Raw genomic sequence first — 20,997 nt, 5'->3', positions numbered from 1 at the left:
GATAGGGAAGCTCAAAAATAAAAATTATAAAAATCAAAAATCCAAATTCATAGATTTGCGAATAAAAATAAATCATTGCCCAAAACGTGTTCAGAAAAAAAAAAATTAAATAGCTAAAAATAATATTTAGATCGAAAATAAAAAATTTGGGTATTAGAGGGTTAATTCATAATGATGTCACAGTGCTTGCAACTCCAACTGTGAAATGAAAACATAATGAAGAGACGAGATAACAAAAAGAAACAAAACCCTGGAATACTTTATTATTTCATTTATTTTCAATGGCACAATGAACACTTCTTTGTGGAGCGAGGTTTTCATCCTTAATATAGATGACACTACTATCATTTATTATGATCCAAAGATTAGTTTGCATTCGGTACAGTTTAGTTCTTTAATTTACCTAATCTCTGATGAACATTCCCGATTAGTACCCAGATACTGGAAACAAATCAGTTGATTCCCACATTGGTATCCAACATCCTGCTAGGCTTGCCTATCAATAGATAAACACCCTTCGGAAATTCAGGGCCTGTGTTGGCCGCGCTGTCTGCACCCAATCGCCACCTCTTCCTTTTAGCATACGCATCGTTTTCAGTTCGCTTCGAGTCAACAATTGCCGCTCGCTAGCCACAATCCACTGTACCGTTTCAGAGCAAGGTGGCGTCGTTAGACTTCCTTCGTACGCAAAGTACGGCCATTCCATATCACCCAAAACGTCGCTCACCGAAAACAGCTCTTGCCTAGGTATACTGTACTCACTTTCAGCTTCAACCACTTCGGCCAAACTACGAGTCCACTTGTTCAGTGAATTGATCCTACGGCTCTTCAGTACGTCAAACGTCAACGCTATCACAGCCACACCATTGGCCTGATCCCTAGCAGCCTTGAATGATCCATACAACTCGTTGTAGAACACCAGATGCATTTCCGCCGAATACCGCTTCTTGTCGAACGTATGCTCCGACCCTAGATGATAGTGAAACTGATAGAACAAGTATTCCCCTCGAAGTGGTCCACCACGAAGTCTCGGCTGTTCATTCGTTCGGAATTCGGGAAAGAAGGCCGCGGCTCCACCTTCGTTTTCTACGACCATGGCCATCGGGACGTTCCGAGAACCCTTCAATTCGAGGGCCCGCTTCTGTTGGACAATCACAGACCTATTGGCAATAAGGTTGATGGGACTTTGATACATGCCCTCGCAGGTGGCATTCAACGCTCCCCAATTCGATGGACCGTAGTCGTCTTCTTCGCGATATGAGAAGGAACCGCTTGCCATTTGGCTAATGGATTTATCACTAGGCCAAACTTCGTTGTTGGAGATGAGCTTTTCAGCACGGGCCGCTTCGGTCACGTGTTGGTAAAAGTTGTAGAACCTATGGTGGGTTTTATCTGCAAACTGGAAGAATCCATTTGGGTCGTAATAGGAACTGGTTGTGCGAGGATACGCTGGAACAAGAAAACGATGTATAAGGTAAGTGGAGAATAAATCGAGTATTATTTTAATGGTAAATTCATCTGGGCTTGTAGTTGATCACTTTTTGACGTAGAAGTACGTCTTTCTTCTCTATACAGGAGTGAAATTGGAATTTCAAAACCAAGAGCGTTACGCTGGCATGAAATATTTTAAACGTTTATAACTTCTCGCTGGCTTAACGAAATTTATTGATTAGCACCTCAATCGAAAGATAAGACATCAAAGCTTCATGTCGTTTACTTACTGAATCCTAAATACCTGTCCAAATAGTTCAATAACTGTTTTAAAATAGAACGTTGATTTCAAGCAAATCTATAAATAGGGGTGGCTAGAAAAAATTTGACGTCATTTGCTTTCCACTCTCATATTGGCTCGCATCACAGCAGGCGACAGATCGGCTTGCTCTGACCGGGCGTGCTTCTCAGGCACAGACATCGATAGCGAAGGACGCCACCGTTTGTCTTGCTTCGCTCAAATCAAACTATCGAGCGAGCGAGAGAAGATGCCGTCCGAAGCTAAAGCCATCACCGCTGCCGCCGCCTAGAAAAAGAAGAGGAAGCAGTCCACAGGTGAATGTGCGGTCGAACTGTGAACACGGTCGGGCGAGTTATTCTCGCTTTGTGGTTCACCGCTTGTTTGCGTTCACCCAGCCATCGTCATCGCCGCCGCAAATTTCATCGGCCGAGGAGCTGTTGACCCGCGCTTCAAAATTTCGACTCGTGATGAAATCATCATTGGTGGTCAAGAAGTAATCCCGTTAGGAGCAAATACCAGAAGCCCCCTGAGTTTTGCTGGTCCGAGCAGTGTAATTTATTCGTAACAACATCGAAGCTAACAAAGCCATCGGTTCTTTTCAGAGCCATCAAATTTGTGGAAAAGAGTTAAAAGAGAAATATTTCCGACTTTATTTCTAACTTCTAATATTCCTAAATCAATTTCACGGCTTCATACAAAATTTCATTTGTCATGAATAATTTATGACTCAACCATTTGAGATTGTACTCGCGGTCGCTGCTGCAGTGCCGTCGGGGTGAGTGCTCAACATTTCACAACGATTGTAAAATAGAGTGGCATTTCCAACAGCGCCTTTTATGTTCCATATTTTATGGGAACACTTTGATTAGGAAAATTATCCCATGTAACCAAATTGCGACATATTAAGAATGCTTTTGATAAGACATTCTCATTGAACAATTGTAATAATTTTGGCACCCATGGATCCGAAATTTACCGTCATAATAAAGAAAACTATTGATTATCAATAGCTCGTATTGAATATTTAGGGAATGCCAATCATTCCAACAATTCTTGTTCCACCAATTTCTCACGTATTAGTATTCTCTACAATTTTCAAGTAATTCCAAGCCCAACACATTATTGGCACATACCCATTTCCCAGATTGGTCGATCAGAAAGCGAAGAGCACAAAAGGGAGGAGCATCATCTGCTATTCCAAGGTTATAAAACATGCTGCCTTCGTTGGATTCAGTTTCATTCCATTTCCGCTTTCGAGCTGGTAAGAGCTCTTGCTTAGCGAGAAGTACCTCGCTGCTAGAAGCCTGCTGAGCTGTTAATCCAGAATCTCGTTTGTGAAATCGCTCAAGATTTCAAAATTGAGCTACGTTTCCAGATTTCAACTAAATCCCTGTGATCCGCTACCCTATTGCTGTTGTGCACCCATGAAATATTTAGCTGGTTTGTCGAATAAACTGAGAACTTATTCACATCTTCTTATTCTTCTTCTTGGCATTAACGTCCTCACTGGGACAGAGCCTGCTTCTCAGCTTAGTGTTCTTATGACACTTCCACAGTTATTAACTGAGAGCTTTCTTTGCCAAAGTTTCCATTTTTGCATTCGTATATCGTGTGGCAGGTACGATTATACTCTATGCCCAGGGAAGTCAAGAAAATTTCCATTACGAAAAGATCCTGAACCGACCGGGAATCGAACCCAGACACCTTCAGCATGGCTTTGCTTTGTAGCCGCGGACTCTAACCACTCGGCTAAGGAAGGCCCCAACTTATTCACATGCATTTGCAACTTTTTCGATTTTCCATACAAAATGACCAACTTTGGTAAGTTAGATCTCAGTTATTTATGGAAATATTTTCGAAAGAAACTTTCACAGAACATCAGATGTAACTTGAGTTTTAACATATATTTTTGAATAATTTTTCCAATCACAAGTTTATAAGTAATAACGGTTTGACTAAACTGTAATTTTCGACGAAAAATTCAAAACTTTTTATCTTAAAATCTCATAGCCTTACACAAAAACTGTCTTCAGCAAACTAATTCATCTCGTCAAAATCTACAACTTTGCTGAAGATACCATGAAGCTATTCCTTCAATATGTTTAGTTATGTCAATTATAAAAAAATCGTCACAAAAATCCACTTTAGTCAAACCGTTACTGCTTTTCAACGTATGATTGGAAAAATCACTCAATAATATATGTTAAAATTTAAGCTATGTCTGATATTCTGTGAAAATCGGTCCATAAATAACTGAGATATATTTTTTCAAAGTTGGTCATTTTGCATGAAAAATCAAAAGAGTTCAACGAAAATAGCGCGAAAGCAATAAACAATCGCGTGCGAGTAGCGAACGGAGTGACGAAGCGAAACGAAGCGAAAGCAAAAACTGAAAAACATTCAGTGGACGGATTAGTAGTCAGCGCCAACCGGCGACCTGTTGGAAACTAACGCCAGCGAAATATACACCATCTGCCTCTCCTTACCATTCATATTCTTGTACTTGATGAATTGGGTTGTTTAGTGATGAAAAATTCACAGTTACTTGTAGCTTGTTCGAAAGAGCACATTTTTCTAAGTGTAACACGATTTTATTGCGCTTCAATATCTTAATTTTGATATAGTAAATGATTAAAAAAGATTTCATTCCGTCGACTCAATGACATTTCAATTTACATAATGACAGCTCGTCCGGAAGTAAAACTTTCCGAGGGGTGATTCAAACGCGATTTCCATACTAAATTCAAACTTGTTTTAAAAATAGTTCCAGGGCACGGAAAATTATGAAACTTTGGATTATGGCTCAGTTTTTAACGTAGAATCAGAATATGTAAAAAACAGGATACCCCTAAACAAGCCAATTCAATGAAATGGTTTGGTTTGGCGATGGAGCAAAGAGTTATTTAGGATGATTTTACTCGACAAAGAGTTGTTAATAAATATTCCAATCAAAAAGAGTTGTTTTGAAAAAGTTCACTTTTAGCAGAATTTTCCTCGGAAAATTTCTGCTTTAACAAAGAGTTGTTAATGAAATTCCTGCAGCCAAGGGTCGAGCTTCTCCCCACGAATATTTCCAGCCAGGACCATTCATGGCCCCCGCTTCCAAAATTCTCGAGTACGGAAATTGGAAAATGTATTAAAATTGCGACAGATTTTAAATACTGTTCAATAAACTGTTTCTTGACCAATTGTAATGAGCAACTATTGATCTGAATTGATTTTTCTACATGTTGTCTATAACGCAATAGACAATCTGAGAAATAGGCTATATGAAATTGATGTCTTGGCAAGGGATGTATAAGATGAGCATTATGCTCCCAAGCAACCAAAAGTTCGGATAAAAGGGCATGTTTTGGCTTAATCAGCTAACTTTTTAAGTAATTAACCGGACTTTACAGTTCATATAAAGTTCGATTAAGTTTGATTTTTACCTTCAAGTACCAAATAAGTTCAATATGACCTTGTTTTGAACTTTCAAGTTGTTGATGAGGTTATGAGCTACTCTTCTGAGAATCAAGTTTATTTAATGTCCGCAGTGCACTCTTAATCAGCGAGAAAATTTCACTGAAACTAGATTTATACCAAAAGTGAACTACGGAGTTCACTGCTTAAGTACAATCCGAACTATTGGTTGCTTGGGCTGTTATTGCATCCCAACGGCACTGCAGCAGCGTTCTCGGTCCATCCTCAAATTGTCGTATTGTCGATTATTCGTGATAAATCAGATATTGTATGATGCTACGAGATGAATTAAGAGATTATAGCAAGTATGTGGTAAGCACATTAAAAAATATTACTAACTATACTGTGTTTATCACGAGAAGTTCTTACTAGCTCGAAAGTGTACATGAAATGAACCGAATCCTGTTGTTGTTACAGAGGGATTTTAATCCAAAGGTCATTCGTCCCTTAAATGAATTGCAGACAATGCTCCTCCCTTTCGTATTCTTCGCCTTCTTCTGATTGACCAATCTAGGATAAGATACATGAAGTTGATGTCTTGGTTAGGGATTTACATATCTTGGAAAATTCACATGCGCGTTCGTATGGACAGTAAAAATATCAACATTATTTTAACAGCTTACAATAAATTAAAATCACGCATGTTTTGCTTTCGTGCAAATTTTAAATATTTCTGATCAATGTTCAATGTGTTCTGATTTATATACTATGACATTTGCAATAGACTTACTTGTAGAAAAGTTTCAGATCAATAGTTGCTCATTACAATTGGTCAGGAAACAGTTTATTGAACAGTATTTAAAATCTGTCGCAATTTTAATACATTTTCCAATTTCCATAGTCGAGAATTTAGGAAGTGTTCCCCCATTATATGATAAATCAACGATGCTTTTAGAAATACCATACAATGCTGAGTAGTATGGTGTTATTACGGTCCGACGGTGCTGCAGCGGTAAATTCTCAAATTCATGTAATTATGAGGGGTAAATTATGTGAACCAAATTATAGTATACCGCGATATTTAGATCATTATAGATAAATCAGTAAAGTAGCCCTGAAAAGGGCCGATTGAGCTTGGATGCTGTGACCACGAGTTTACCACGAGTCGAAATTTAGAAGCGCGGATCGGTCAACCTAGAAATCTTGAGCGATTTCACAAACCAGAAGCTGGATTAGCAGCTTGAAGATTAACAGCTCAGCAGATTTCTAGCAGCGAGGTACTTCTCGCTGAGCAAGTTCGGAGGAGCTCTTACCAGCTCGAAAGCGGAATTGGAATGAAACTGAATCCGACGAAGGAAGCATGTATTATAACCTCAGAATAGCAGATGATGCTCCTCCCTTTTGTGCTCTTCGCTTTCTGATCGACCAATCTGGGAAATGGGTATGTGCCAATAATGTGTTGGGCTTGGAATTACTTGAAAATTGCGGAGAATGCTAATGCGTGAGAAATTGGTCGAACATGAATTGCTGGAAGGCTTGACATTAACCAAATATTCAATACGAGCTATTGATAATGAATAGTTTTTTTTTTATTATGATGGTAAATTTCTGATCCATGGGTGAAAAAATTATTACAATTGTTCAATGAGAATGTCTTATCAAAAGCATTCTAAATATGTCGCAATTTTGTAACATGTGATAATTTTCCTAATCAAAGTGTTCCCATAAAATATGGAACATCAAAGACGCTGCTGGAAATGCCACTCTATTTTACAATTGTTGTGGAATGTTGAGCACTCACCCCGACGGCACTGCAGCAGCGTCCGCGATTACAGTCTCAAAACGTTTAGTCATAAATTATTCATGACAAATGAAATTTTGTATGAAGCTGTGAAACTGATTTAGGAATATTAGTCATATATAAAGTCGGAAATATTTCTCTTTTAACTCTTTTCCACTAATTTGATGGCCCTGAAAAGGGCCGATGGCTTTGTTAGCTTTGATGCTCTTACAGATAAATAACACTGCGGGATGTTATCAGTTGATTGCCATGGTCAAACGGGGAATCCTCAACTCAAATGTATAAATTTGAGCATATTTGCTTATACGACGAACCGAAAGTTTCGTGGCGTGGATGGCGCACATTAGTGACAGGTAGTGGATCACCGGGCTTAAGTCGAAATCTGATGATGGCGGCGATGACGATGGCTGGGTGAACGCAAACAAGCGGTGAAGCACAAAGCGAGAATGACTTGCCCGACCGTGTTCACAGTTCGACCGCAAATTTTCCTGGTGGACTGCTTCCCCTTCTTCTTCTTCTTGGCGGCGGCAGCGGTGATGACTTTGGCTTCGGACGGCATCTTCTCTCGCTCGCTCGACAGTTTGATTTGAGCGAAGCAAGACAAACGGGGAGGTCCTTCGCTATCGATGTCTGTGCCTGAGAAGCACGCCCGGTCAGAGCCAGACGATCTATTTCCTGCTGAGATGCGATCCAAGCGGAGAATGGAAAGCAAATGACGTCAATTTTTCTCTAGCATCCCTATTTATAAATCAACGTTCTCTTTTAAAACAGTAATTAAACTATTTGGACAGGTATGTGAAATTCAGTAAGTAAACGACATGACCCTTTGATGTCTTGTCTTTCAATTGAGGTGCCATTCAAGGAATTTCGTTAAACCAGCAAAAAGTTATTAGAGTTCAAAATATTTCATGCCAACGTAAGGCTCTTGGTTTTGAAATTCCAGTTTCACTCCTGTATAGAGAATTTTTATTTAGCGTTAGCGTTAGCGTTAGCGTTAGCGTAGTTACGGTATACTTCGTAGATTGGATACTAGCAACATTCATGTTTCTTTTTAATAATCTCATCCTGACTACTTTCAAGAACAAGGCAGGGGAGTATACCTTGTTCAAATCATAAACAAGAATACTAAAAGCATGAATGTCGCTATTCCCGGCCACGCCCATCTTTACCGTAACTTGGGATAGGGGAAGGAAATGTTGATGTAGCACTTACTTAATGAGAGGCCACCGACTCAGCGACACCCTCATAAGTGCTACGGAGTTGGAGGTTGGGGAAGGTATATTGTCAGGATTCGCCTAGAAAGCTGGCGATAGACCATAAATATTTGTTGTTTAAGCGTTTTCAAATTAATCTTTTGAATGCCGGCAATCAAAAGAGAAAACAATAGCTTATTTATAGTATAAATAGTATTTCGCGAAATGCTTGTCGATTGTGCAATAATATTTTTGCTCAATAACCAGTAAAAAGCAAAACCGATCCCTCCAGGGTCATCGGATTGTATAAAATAACGATACGCGTAAAAAAAAAAAAATCACGCCTATTGAAAAACTGTACTGTGCCCATTGAAAAACTGTACTGGGTGGTACTGTAGTTTTATTTCGAAAAACGAAAGGAAGCGCGTTCGAACTAAACACCCTAGGATAACACAGTCGGTTTTTCTGCTCAAAATTATACGAAAAGCAGAATCGATCCCTCCAGGGTCATCGAACGGTTAAAAAGCATCCACAACCGATTGTTAGTTGCGTAACACCCGCCCGGACAGAATGCGCAATCTGAACATAATTATCAAACTCCGAAAATAACATTTTCCGTTCAAGAAACGATCAGAAGTTCCACGACGCGGACGAAAACGATCCGGAAGGCTCACAAAAGAAAAAGTATCATACTGGAACAAACTCACCGGATTGATTCTCTAAATTTATGTGCTGCCTGTCACTTCCGGATGGTTCGGTGAACTTACGGCAGCCAAAAACCAACAGTACTGAGGACACAAATCAAACAAATCACTTTTTCATTTTTCACTTTTCACTATAGAGCTTAGTGACATTTGAACACACGTAGACTAGCATACGCTCGTCATACACAGTTTGTTTTACACCCGGATTTTGGGTGTTATTCGAGACAGAGTGCATATTGTTTTCCTCTAAGGTTCACAACCACATCTACACTAGGGCACCCATACCATTAGGCGTGATAACCACTATTCCATTTCTGAATGTAAAAACTGTCCTGCTTGGGCTTCACGAAGCACTACCCAGCAAGACGCTCCAAAACAGAAAAAAAAAAATCTCCGGCGACGAAAACACGCGCGAAACCGTGAGCTAAATCTATCGGACGACGCAAAACCGAACTGTACTGCTTGGGCTTCACGAAGCACTACCCAGCAAGACGCTCCAAAACGGGAAAAAAAAACAAAAAAAAACCTCCAGCAACGAAAACACACGCGAAACCGTGAGCTAAATCTATCGGACGACGCAAAACCGAACTGTCCTGCTTGGGCTTCACGAAGCACTACTCCCTGTATAGAGAATTTTTATTTTACTTTCAAACTGTGCGGCATAATCAAATGCAAACGCATTCAGTTCCCGATGGTTAGTGCCTGTGCTTTTTCTGTTCATAAGTCGCAAGGTGTAACTTTCCCCGAGGTCGTGTACGACTATGACAAAAGTCAGGATCAGCAATTGGTATATGTTGGATTGTCGCGGGTTACTTCATTGCAAGGACTATTTTTGACAAACTTTACTTTTTTCAAGTTCCATCACGCCAAAGGCAGTAATTCTCCCAAGATAGTTGACTTAAGGAATGAGCTGCAGCGCTTAGGCAATCATCGATTAGTGACGCTTTGAGACGAACTGCGTGAAATACTGGATCATAGCGGCCAAGCCTGCATATTGATGAGTATCAATGTACAGAGCCTAAATGCTCATGCAATGGATATTGCTACAGACCAAAGCACTGGACCGATTCTATCGATTCTAACGATCGAAGCACCCGAGCTATCAAACATCTAATCTACTGGAGGTGTTTGGCGAACTACAGCTGGAGCCAGAAACCGATCACCCAACCAAGCAACGACCAAACAAACAAATTCAATCATCTGGCATTATTCCTGGAACACTAAACACTGGTTTTCGGAACCACAGAAAGACAAATGGTTCTTTTTAGGACTACCAAAATGAGTCCAAAAAGAGTTAACTTCTGAAAACTTCATCCGGTCAATAACAACACAAAACTAGTACACTTACAAATTCATACACATGACAAATCAAATTATTAATCATCGTAGTTCTACGTCAACCTCGCGGTAATGTAACAGACATTACCCACCCCAAATTTTTTTGTTTATCGTAATGATCGACTTGATGGGGCATGTGGGGGAGTTGCAATCATCATTCATAGGCGTATAAAACATCAACTGTTTTCATCATTTGAAACTAAAGTTTTTGAAACTTTAGGTGTTTCTGTTGAAACACAGCTTGGTAAATATACTTTCATAGCTGCCTATTTGCCTTTTCAATGCTCTGGACAGCAAGTTAATTTGCTCCAAACTGATTTGCGAAAATTGACTCGCAATAAGTCAAAATTTTTTGTCATTGGTGACTTTAATGCCAAACATCGGTCATGGAATAATTCTCAAAGTAATTCCAACGGCAGAATTTTATTTGATGAGTGCTCTTCAGGATATTTCTCAATTCAATACCCTGATAGCCCTACATGTTTTCCTCTTCTAGAAATCCATCTACGATTGACTTGGTCTTAACCGACTCTAGTCATCTTTGTAGCCAATTAGTTACTCATGCTGATTTTGATTCTGATCATGTCCCTGTTTTATTTCAAATATCCCAAGAAGCGATTCTCAATCCTATCAGCTCCACTTTCAATTATTTTCGAGCCGACTGGAATATATATGAAACGTATGTTGACTCTAATCTTGATGTTAACATTTCTTTAGAAACTAAACTTGATATTGACAATGCATATTGAATGCAGTTTGAAAGTGCGCACAATTTTAATTTAGGACTTATTGGTCCAATTGAAAATCAAGTTACTCAAGACTTCGAAAATATTCTCAATCAAGAGAACGTTTTCGAAAATGCCTGGGAGACTGATTTGGAAGAAGTGAGAACTATTATTAAAAAATTCAAAAATATGAAAGCTCCTGGCGATGAGGGAATTTTCTACATCCTCATCAAGAAACTTCCAGAAAGTAGCTTATCATTTTTAGTTGATATATTTAACAAATGTTTTCAATTAGCATATTTTCCTGACAAATGGAAAAATGCTAAGGTTGTTCCAATTTTAAAACCAAACAAAAATCCTGCAGAAGCTTCTAGCTATCGTCCAATCAGTTTGCTTTCCTCCATCAGTAAACTTTTTGAAAAGGTAATTTTGAACAGAATGATGGTCCACATCAACGAAAATTCAATTTTTGCCAATGAACAGTTCGGATTCCGCCATGGACATTCGACCACTCATCAACTTTTACGCGTGACAAATTTGATCCGTTCCAACAAATCTGAAGGCTATTCTACTGGTCTTGCTCTTCTAGACATAGAAAAAGCATTCGACAGTGTTTGGCATGAAGGTTTGATTGTAAAATTAAAAAACTTTAATTTTCCAACATACATTGTTAGAATAATTCAAAGTTATCTGTCAAATCGTACACTTCAGGTTAATTATCAGAACTCCAAGTCTGAAAGACTTCCTGTAAGAGCTGGTGTTCCACAAGGCAGCATTTTAGGACCAATATTATACAATATTTTCACATCTGACTTACCTGAGTTACCTCAGGGATTTCAAAAATCTTTGTTTGCGGATGACACAGGCCTCTCCGCCAAAGGTCGAAGCCTGCGTGTCATCTGTAGTCGATTGCAAAAAAGTTTGGATATTTTTTCTTCATACTTGCAAAAATGGAAGATTTCTCCTAATGCTTCCAAAACTCAACTAATAATATTCCCACATAAACCAAAAGCTCTTTATTTGAAACCTTCAAGTATACATATTGTCACGATGAGAGGGGTTCCAATAAATTGGTCAGATGAAGTTAAGTATCTAGGGCTGATTGTAGATAAGAATTTAACTTTCCAAAATCATATTGAGGACATTCAAGCCAAATGTAATAAATATGTAATATGTCTCTATCCCCTTATTAATAGAAAATCAAAACTTTGTCTTAAGAACAAGCTTTTGATATTCAAACATATTTTCAGGCCAGCCATGTTGTAAGCTGTACCAATACGGACTAGCTGTTGTAATACCAAGAAGAGAGCTCTGCAAAGAATTCAAAATTAAATTTTGAAAATGATTCTGAAGCTTCCTCCCTGGTATAGTACCAATGAGTTACATAGAATATCCAATGTTGAAACATTGGAACAAATCTTTATAAATAAAAATGGAATGGTGTTTGTATGTCACGAAATGGCTTACGAACGGGTTAGCGGATTTGGATGATTCTTTCTCCATTTTGTTCGTCAAGGGTTCCGACGTGTTTGTGTGTATAAAAGTTCCAAAACATTTACCGGGAAAACCGGAAAAACGACAGTGGACGGAACTGTCATTTTATATGGGACGATTCGTAGCGGTTTTCATCAGCCTACTTGATGGCAAGACGAAGTTTGCCGGGACCACTAGTGTCAAATAAAATAATTAATAATTTCAGGCAAAAATCGTTACAATCTTCTATTGCAACGATTAATGCGTTATATGTTTAGGTTAAGTTAGGTTAAGTAAATTCAAAGCGTTTTTTTTTCTCTTATAAGCAGGTGAAATCAACTCACCTGTAAAAAATCTGAACTGCTACGGCAAATGAAATGTAATATGTTGTTAACAAAATGTTAATAAAATCTTAGATTTGTTTTACCAAATTAGGATGATAGTGTTGTCTAATAACACAGAACACCTAGATATAAGAAATGAATGTAATGTTTTCAATGATACTAATATGTTAAATTGTTTTTCAACGCAATCAACGCAAGCTTCGTTAACCGTTACAGGTTAACGTCAACGAATTAACGAAACGGCGTTAATCGTTGATTAACGTTAACAACGTTAACAACGTTAACGTTGATTACAAGGTTGGAGGTATTTGTAATTTTCTCTCCAACACCGTTTTATTATTATTATGAGCATCTTTAGTCTTGTAAAAGGTTTGTGATTGGGTTGGCGTAGATTTGAAGAACTACTGGTTGGGAAAACGTGTTTGGTGATTTTTTATGTCCGATAATGTACCTAGAAGCTTATTCAAATAAGCCATATCTATAGAATAAGGTTTTGCGATATGCGTTTCTTCCATAGCGTTACGAAACGAAACGATATGCGGAATTTTCAACACTGGTTTTAGCGAAACGAAACAAATAATTGAAATATTCCGTAACGACGATACGAAATTCAAATCCTCATGAAATGTTTTGAAACAAAACACTTTTCTTTAATGTTCCGCGAATTTTCTTTTTGTGCGATAATTTTGGCACATATACACTTCGTCTAATAAATAAGGTGTAAGTCGCTGTAGATAATTAGGCCCCGAACAAAAACGGAAGCAAGAAGCAACTGCAAAAACCAGAGCACGTATGCCGTATGACAAAATTTTAACTGCGTGGCTATATATCGACATGACGGAACAAACGTCAAAACAAAATTCACAGCTTCCAGGTCATGCACTTCAACAAGGCAAGATTGACGATCATTTTAAAACAAAACAGTTATCAAAATTTGATATAAATTACTTGGTTTGCAATCTATATGAAGTTGTAATATAATAAGCATGATCTTCATGAGCACCAGTACAATTAATCAGTAAGAGTACGTCAAAAAGTGTCGACAGAAAAGGGTACTTGCCGATTAATTAGAAGTCCACGCATTCTGTAGTATGTATTAGTTCAGTGTTTTTGGGATTTTGATTGTAATTTTATCGTGAATTTATGTGGAATTACAGTACATGTAGTATTCGTTATGGTTGTGCAGTTTTCTCCGTCAGTGTTAGGCCGTAGCAGAATAGTCCACCGTATTACCAGAGACAAATAGAGACCTCCATGTCCCTTGCAATTGCCCAAAATTGTATGGCTCATAAGGTGATCTAGAATGCCGTGAAAAGTGTACTGCGATCTGTCAAACTTGGGTACCGTTTGCATCACGGAGGGACCAAATGCAGTACTAGAAGTGGTACAAAATCTGAGCTCGAGTGGGACGGACCTGGTATTACGCTATCATCCACCATCCACGCTACAGGAGCTTTCAAAACCCACCAATAGAGGGATGGCCAATAGACTGATGCAAATTTTGAAGTTTTTGCTCCCCTATGCTTAAACGATGTCAATTATGATGAAAATGATCCCCCCAAAATTTGAAGTGATTCGGAAGAAATTTGGTTGAGCACACGCTATTTGAAGTTTGTATGGAAATTACTATGGAAAAGGCAAACTTTTTGTGTTCAGTCCGCTAACTGCTCGTCATAATGATCTGTGGAAAAGTGAGCACACTCATTTCATGCGGAAATTTCCCAGCTTCAAGCATGATATAGTCTTTGATATCAATAATAACAAATTATCCTTACGTCCAATCAAAATGTGGTCTTCGGCAAAGTTGTAAGCTGGGAGGATTTCACATTAGAAGAATTTGTTCACTTTTCCAAAAAAAAATATGACGAAGAGATAGAGGACGGAACACAAAAGATTGGCGTTTTCCACAGTAATCTCCATATAAACTTCAAAGGGCTTGTGCACAGTCAAATTTCTTCCGAATCACTTCAATCTTTGGAAGGATGCTATTTACCTGGGAGGGAGAAACCAATACAAAATTTCTCTACGTCACAGTGAGCCGAGATTTTGCTGTCACGAACTGTCACTGTGAGCCCGGATCTTAAACAATGGACAAACATGATAAAAGCGCGTAATTAGCCTAAGCATATTTTTGCATTTCATCAAAAGAAGCAAAAATCGAATTAGAATCAATTCATGCACATTAAAAAGTAACGTCACGAGAGCACCGTTCATTCTAATTGAATGTAACGTATTGGAATGAGGCTCTTTTTACAGTTTTCTTTAAAACTGAAAATTAAACGCATAGAAAACTGTGGCCCTTTTTCAATGTTTGTCCTGAAAGATCGAAGGTACACAACAAATGAAAACTAGCAATTTTCACTAAGCCTGCCTTGATTGTCGTTGGCAAACTGGAGCTATCTTGCAATTTGGAAAACAATTGTATCCAATTTCGTGTGTAGTATCGGTGCCCCCAGCTATTTACCATAATTATAATCGTTTAAGCATTTGGGAGCTGAAATTTGAAATTTTGCATCACTGTTGCCTGCCGAGCAGTTGGTTAAGGATGCAAAATGCAAACCCACTTTATGATTTAAATAGCAATTTATCCTGACGTCCAATCAAAATGTGGTCTTGGGCAAAGTTGTAAATAAAAAGATTTAATATGAGAAGAGTTTGTTCACTTTTCCATAAAATATTATTACGAGTAGGTAGAGGGCTTAACACAACATGTTGGCGTTTTCCATAGTAATGTCCATGTAAATTTTAAATGGCGTGGGCACAGTCAAATTTCTTCCGAATCATTTCAAACTTTGGGAGGATGCTATTTACTATAATACAAATCGTTTGAGCATAGGGGAGCCAAAATTTCAGAATTTGCATCACTCTAATAAGCATTGATGACCTTAAAATTCGTAGTTGCTACTCCGTGATTTACTAGAATAATCGAAGTTGTACAAGGAACCACGAGATGTTGCTTGGGAGTAGCGTTCCATCTTCAATGTACACTTTCGAGAACTCCAAACATTAAAAAGTAAATAGCGGCACAGGCCACGTCCTTACGGTCATCGGTGAAGGAAAGAAATGTTAGTGTGACATCCATTGTTACTAGATACCGATATCACCTCTGCATCTCCATGGTTGTCATGGGAAGGGTTTTTTTCAGTGGGGAGAGACCACAGATGCATGATCAAGATTCACCTTGATTCGTGATGATGAATCACAAAACAACCTCAGTTCAAAAAATCACTTATCAGTACTCTAAAGACAACGTGAATATATGTTAGTCGACACTTTTAGCGTCGAACCATGCAAAGGTAATTTTTTTAAATGTTAAAAATCAGGAAAAAGGAAAGGTATGTGACAGTTCTCAAACTGATCATGACCCAAAAACAGGCAGTGCTGTCAGTCATAAGCATTATGCTACAAATTTGCATGCAAGTGCAGTATTAAAATTGAATTGCGCAATACATATGTTATACACAACGTAGGATAAATAGACGATGAATTTGTGATAAAGTCAGTCAGTAAAAGTTCAACCTCCGAAGAATAAAGGTCATTACATTAAGAAGTGTTCCTAACTCAAAAATAAGTTTTAATAGACTCTGGTGATCTTGAGTGCCCAAGCCTTGCCTAAGTGGAGTAGTGCATTGTGTCCTATTGTGAACCCAGAGTGTGTCCCGCCGGAAACCACGATCCTGCCCCAACAGTATGAGATTTTCAATATTGAAGTACAAGAGTCTTTGTCGACACTAACAGTGACGAACTGTTCATATTTTATAACATCAATTAATTAAAGTAACATTCTCACAGTTAGCGTGATAAAATACGTTGAATAATACCTAGTACATTTAACATGAAAGCATGAAACGAGCTCACCAAACTGATCATTCAACCTTGATAGAGCATCTGTACACACTTAAATTATTTTACGGATTCCTGTGAAATCTCATCAGCTGAACAGTTCGGTAAAATAAATTAACGGAGTACGGTAAATTTTTACAGTATTCGGTAAAAAATCAATGCAGTTCTAATAGGATCATGTGGTGACTGGCGGGAAGAGCACACATGATAAAGACAAACCATCTTTGACTGCGTGTTAATTCCCAATATCAGTCATCGATCGATAGAACCGTTCGGTTGATTGCCGTCAGTATAAGAGCACATTGAAGCCTCCTGTATTTTGCCTGTGTTGGTAGCAAAGCTCAAAGCTTTGAGCCAACCCTTTTCCAGTAGAGAAGCTAGGCAAAATACAGGACGCTTCGATGCTTACTGACTTTAAAATGGCTTGCTCAATTTTCACCACCTAATTAAAAATTTTCAATCTTGTCGCTCCCTTGCGACGCCTATGCACCTATTCGTTTCCATCATTTGCTTCTATAGACTCCCTTTAGCTTTGAGTCGCATGACCGCTATAGCCGTAAAACAAAATAAAATAAAACAATCACGGTCGATACCTTCTCCTATGTAAAAAATCACCGGAATCCGGTAAATTCCGACGAGGATTACGGTGTTTTATTTCACCGAACTGTTCAGCTGTTGAGATTACGGTGAAATTCACCGTAAGAGCTTAGTGTGTAGTTATTTTAATAAGCACGCTCATTTCACAAAAGCTAAATATCATTCCAGTGACGCGAAAAACTGAACCCTATTGCACTCAGCACCCAAATTTTTGCAGGATGACTTGAATGACTGTTTCATTGATTTTGGGTGGTTTTCAGATTTTTCTGCCAACATTTTATGGATGCTAAACGGTTTTCGATCGAAAGCCCTTTCGAACGAAAACAAAAATTGAGGTGAATATTAGGCGCTTTTAAGTAATTCTCTCGAATGTATAACAATGTAATCGATAATGGTCGATTTTTGAACATATTGAAATAGCGTTACAATTTGTCCAATTCAAGTTAAAAGTTTTAACTAAGAATCTAAGAATCTCGTGAAGACACTATAGTCAGTTTACAGATATTACCGAAACAAGCAAAAAAAAATCCTATACGATCTACCGCATCTAACGAGAAGGAGTCTGACGTCTATGTTAGTCTACAAGAATCCGATTTTGATTGAACAAATAAATCATTTTGGAAAGTTACCTGCGACATTAGAATACGATTACGAAATTGAAAACGGTTACAATAATTGTTTTTGTTATACAAAAAAAATCAATAAAAAAGTATCTTCCACAAAACCAACAAGTATACAAATAGTTTTAAAGAAAGGTTCAATTGATAACTGCAAGTGTTCTTCAAAATCTTCCTATATATAAAACCGTTAGAAAACAGTATGTTTTAATTAATGCTGCAATTAAATTCTAATAAATTCAAGTAAAACCAATATGTATTGTAATTATTACTTGGATTGACTATGTCCAAATTGCAACCGTCCAAAAAATATCCTGACGAGAGAGTATAGAAAACTAAATATGCTAATCACATCTCTTGAAATAAAATAATATAGCTCTGCCGTTCTGCACACGTTACCCGTTCATAATCAAACATACTTACGCCCACTGTAGACCAGCGGCACAGCTGCCAGCACTTGGGTCACGAACCAGACCTTCGAATCGAGAAGTCCCATTTTCGAGAATCAATCACCACTCCTAATCCGAATATCGAAGACAAATCAGCACAACAAGCTTCCAGCGGCAAAATCCTCCAATGGCACGCACAAAGTTGACAGGCCTCAATTAATTTCTCCACTATCGCACTAAGCTTGACTCGATAAATCACATACACTGACTTGATCCGCGTGGCTTAAGCCGCTTTCTCACGCCAACGCAATTTCCTACTAGCTCCAAGCAAGAATTCCCTCGGATCGCAAAGTTGATCTTGACCACCCCAGTGCAAGTGCGCGCGCGTGATTTGTTCTCGGTTAGTTTAGAAATGTGAAGTGACACGCCCAAGCTCCGGCTGGATCACCATAAAGCCTCTGGCGTTTCTCACACGGTGGGCAAATTTCTTCTCAGGGCCAAGTTAGGGCAACGGAACGGCTTACTTGTCTTGTCTAACTTAACTCCCGCGCGATACGATTTGAACTGAAGCGGTGCCGAGCGGCTGCTCTAGTTTTTAACCGCCCCTTGGGACCTCGGATCCAGAACTTGTAAGTTAGTTCTGTTACTGGGATTGGTCGTTGGGATATCAAGCATGCCTTCTTAGAGGAAACCCGGATGCCGTTTGCTGGGGGGTTCTGTTGCCTTGATTGTCGGGAAATCATATCGGGTTCGCATTGTTTGCCCAGGGAAGTTACAAGCTGTTTATGGTTTCGAGTGACAACCGGATAAGTTTTGCTCGTACGTATTTGCCTTCTGGCTGCATGGGTGGGTGATATTAGTTTGAATAATTGAATTTATGAGCAATACTCAATGTTTTGCAATGTTAAACAGTGTTTCATCATAGAAACTATTAATTACCGTTTGGCAACACGTGTGCTGTAATATTTTTGTTGCGTTAATTCCATAAGCCTTCTATGTCCCGGGATAGACCTTTTAATTTCAATCGACTAGTGCACAGAAACAAAAAAAGTTTTATTTTTTTCTTTTAATTTCTTTATTAGTATCATTCCAAACAGTACATTCATTTCTTATATCTAGGTGTTCTGTGTTATCATCCTAATTTGGTAAAATAAATTCAAGATTTTATTTACCATTTTGTTAACAACATATTACATTTGCCGTTGCAGTTCAGTTTTTTTTACAGGTGAGTTGATTTCACCTGCTTATAAGAGAAAAAAAATAACGTTTTCAATTTACTTAACCTAACTTTACCTTAGCCTACCTTAGCCTTGTGGTTAGAGTCCGCGGCTACAAAGCAAAGCCATGCTGAAAGTGTCTGGGTTCGATTCCCAGTCGGTCCAGGATCTTTTCGTAATGGAAATTTTCTTGACTTCCCTGGGCATAGACTATCATCGTACCTGCCACACGATATACGAATGCGAAAATGGCAACTTTGGCAAAGAAAGCTCTCAGTTAATAACTGTGGAAGTGCTCATAAGAACACTAAGCTGAGTAGCCGGCTCTGTCCCAGTGGGGACGTTAATGCCAAGAAGAAGAAGAAGAACTTTACCTAAACATATAACGCATTAATCGTGGCAATAGAAGATTGTAACGATTGTTGCCTGAAATTATTAATTGTTTTATTTGACACTAGTGGTCCCGGCAAACTTCGTCTTGCCATCAAGTAGGCTGTTGAAAAATGTAATGGAACCTCTCACACAACTTGACATATTAGTATTCCCCTGTTATACCAAACTTTCCCACAACTTCCATAAACTTTTTCGTCACACGAACACGTCGGAGCCCTTCAAGAAGACAACAGTGAAAGAATTGTGCAAATCGGGTGTCCCGTTCTGAAGTTATTTCGTGACATACAAACACCACTCCATTTTTATTTATATAGATTTGTTCCAATGGTTCAACATTGGATATTCTATGTAACTCATTGGTACTATACCAGGGAGGAAGCTTCAGAATCATTTTCAAAATTTTATTTTGAATTCTCTGCAGAGCTTTCTTCTTGGTATTACAACAGCTAGTCCGTATTGGTACAGCTTACAACATGGCTGGCCTGAAAATATGTTTGAAGATCAAAAGCTTGTTCTTAAGACAAAGTTTCGATTTTCTGTTAATAAGTGGATATAGAAATTTTATATATATGTTACATTTGAATTGCCCTCAACGTGATTTTTGAAAGTTTTTATCTAAATTTTTATCTAGTATGAGTTCTAGTTACTTAACTTCATCTGACCAATTTATTGGAACTCCTCTCATCGTGACAACATGTCTACTTGAAGGTTTCAAATGAAGAGCTTTTGGTTTGTGTGGGAATATTATTAGTTGAGTTTTGGAAGAACATGAAAAAATCTTCCATTTCTGCAAGTATGAGGAAAAAATATCCAAACTTTTTTGCAATCGACTACAGATGAGACGCAGGCTCCGTCCTTTGGCGGAGTGGCCTGTGTCATCCGCAAACAAGGATTTTTGACATCCCTGACGTAACTCAGGTAAGTCAGATGTGAAAATATTGTATAATATTGGTCCCAAAATGCTGCTTTGAGGAACACCAGCTCTTACAGGAAGTCTTTCAGATCTGGAGTTCTGATAATTAACCTGAAGTGTACGGTTTGACAGATAACTTTGAATTATTCTAACAATGTATGTTGGAAAATTAACGTTTTTTATCCCCTCTACCGGCAGCTTCATTTCTTACCGCAAAATAAATATTCAAATCGTTATAACTTTTTTGTTTTTCAATATTTTTGCACCATTTTTTCACAAGTTCTCAAACAACTCTTCTAGTTTAGGGATCTGCATC

At 38.3% G+C, this 20,997-nt stretch overlaps 1 protein-coding gene across 1 annotated transcript; it reads right to left on the bottom strand.

Moving 5' to 3' along the window:
* Positions 1 to 254: 254 nt before the first annotated feature.
* On the bottom strand, positions 255 to 18,736 carry LOC110681545 (carbonic anhydrase 13-like). Its single transcript, XM_021857591.1, has 2 exons — positions 18,193 to 18,736; positions 255 to 1,449 (listed from the first exon to the last, which is right to left on the bottom strand). The coding sequence occupies exons 1-2, from the start codon at positions 18,263 to 18,265 to the stop codon at positions 500 to 502; spliced, it is 1,023 nt and encodes a 340-aa protein (XP_021713283.1). The 5' UTR covers positions 18,266 to 18,736; the 3' UTR covers positions 255 to 499.
* Between the last annotated feature and the right edge of the window lie 2,261 nt (positions 18,737 to 20,997).

This window comes from Aedes aegypti, chromosome 1 (assembly GCF_002204515.2).
Source record: "Aedes aegypti strain LVP_AGWG chromosome 1, AaegL5.0 Primary Assembly, whole genome shotgun sequence".
In the NCBI taxonomy this organism is placed as follows: Eukaryota; Metazoa; Arthropoda; class Insecta; order Diptera; family Culicidae; genus Aedes; species Aedes aegypti.
The sequence above is the reverse complement of the archived record's forward strand: the minus strand, read 5'-3'. Positions and strand labels throughout refer to the sequence as shown.

What these genes read in the sequence shown, in the direction of transcription:
- LOC110681545 (XM_021857591.1), bottom strand. Translation starts at nt 18,265, where the DNA reads ATGGGACTTCTCGATTCGAAGGTCTGGTTCGTGACCCAAGTGCTGGCA. An exon ending in GCCGCTGGTCTACAGTGGGC is followed by an intron (nt 1,450 to 18,192) that starts GTAAGTATGTTT and finishes TTCTTGTTCCAG; the next exon opens with CGTATCCTCGCACAACCAGT.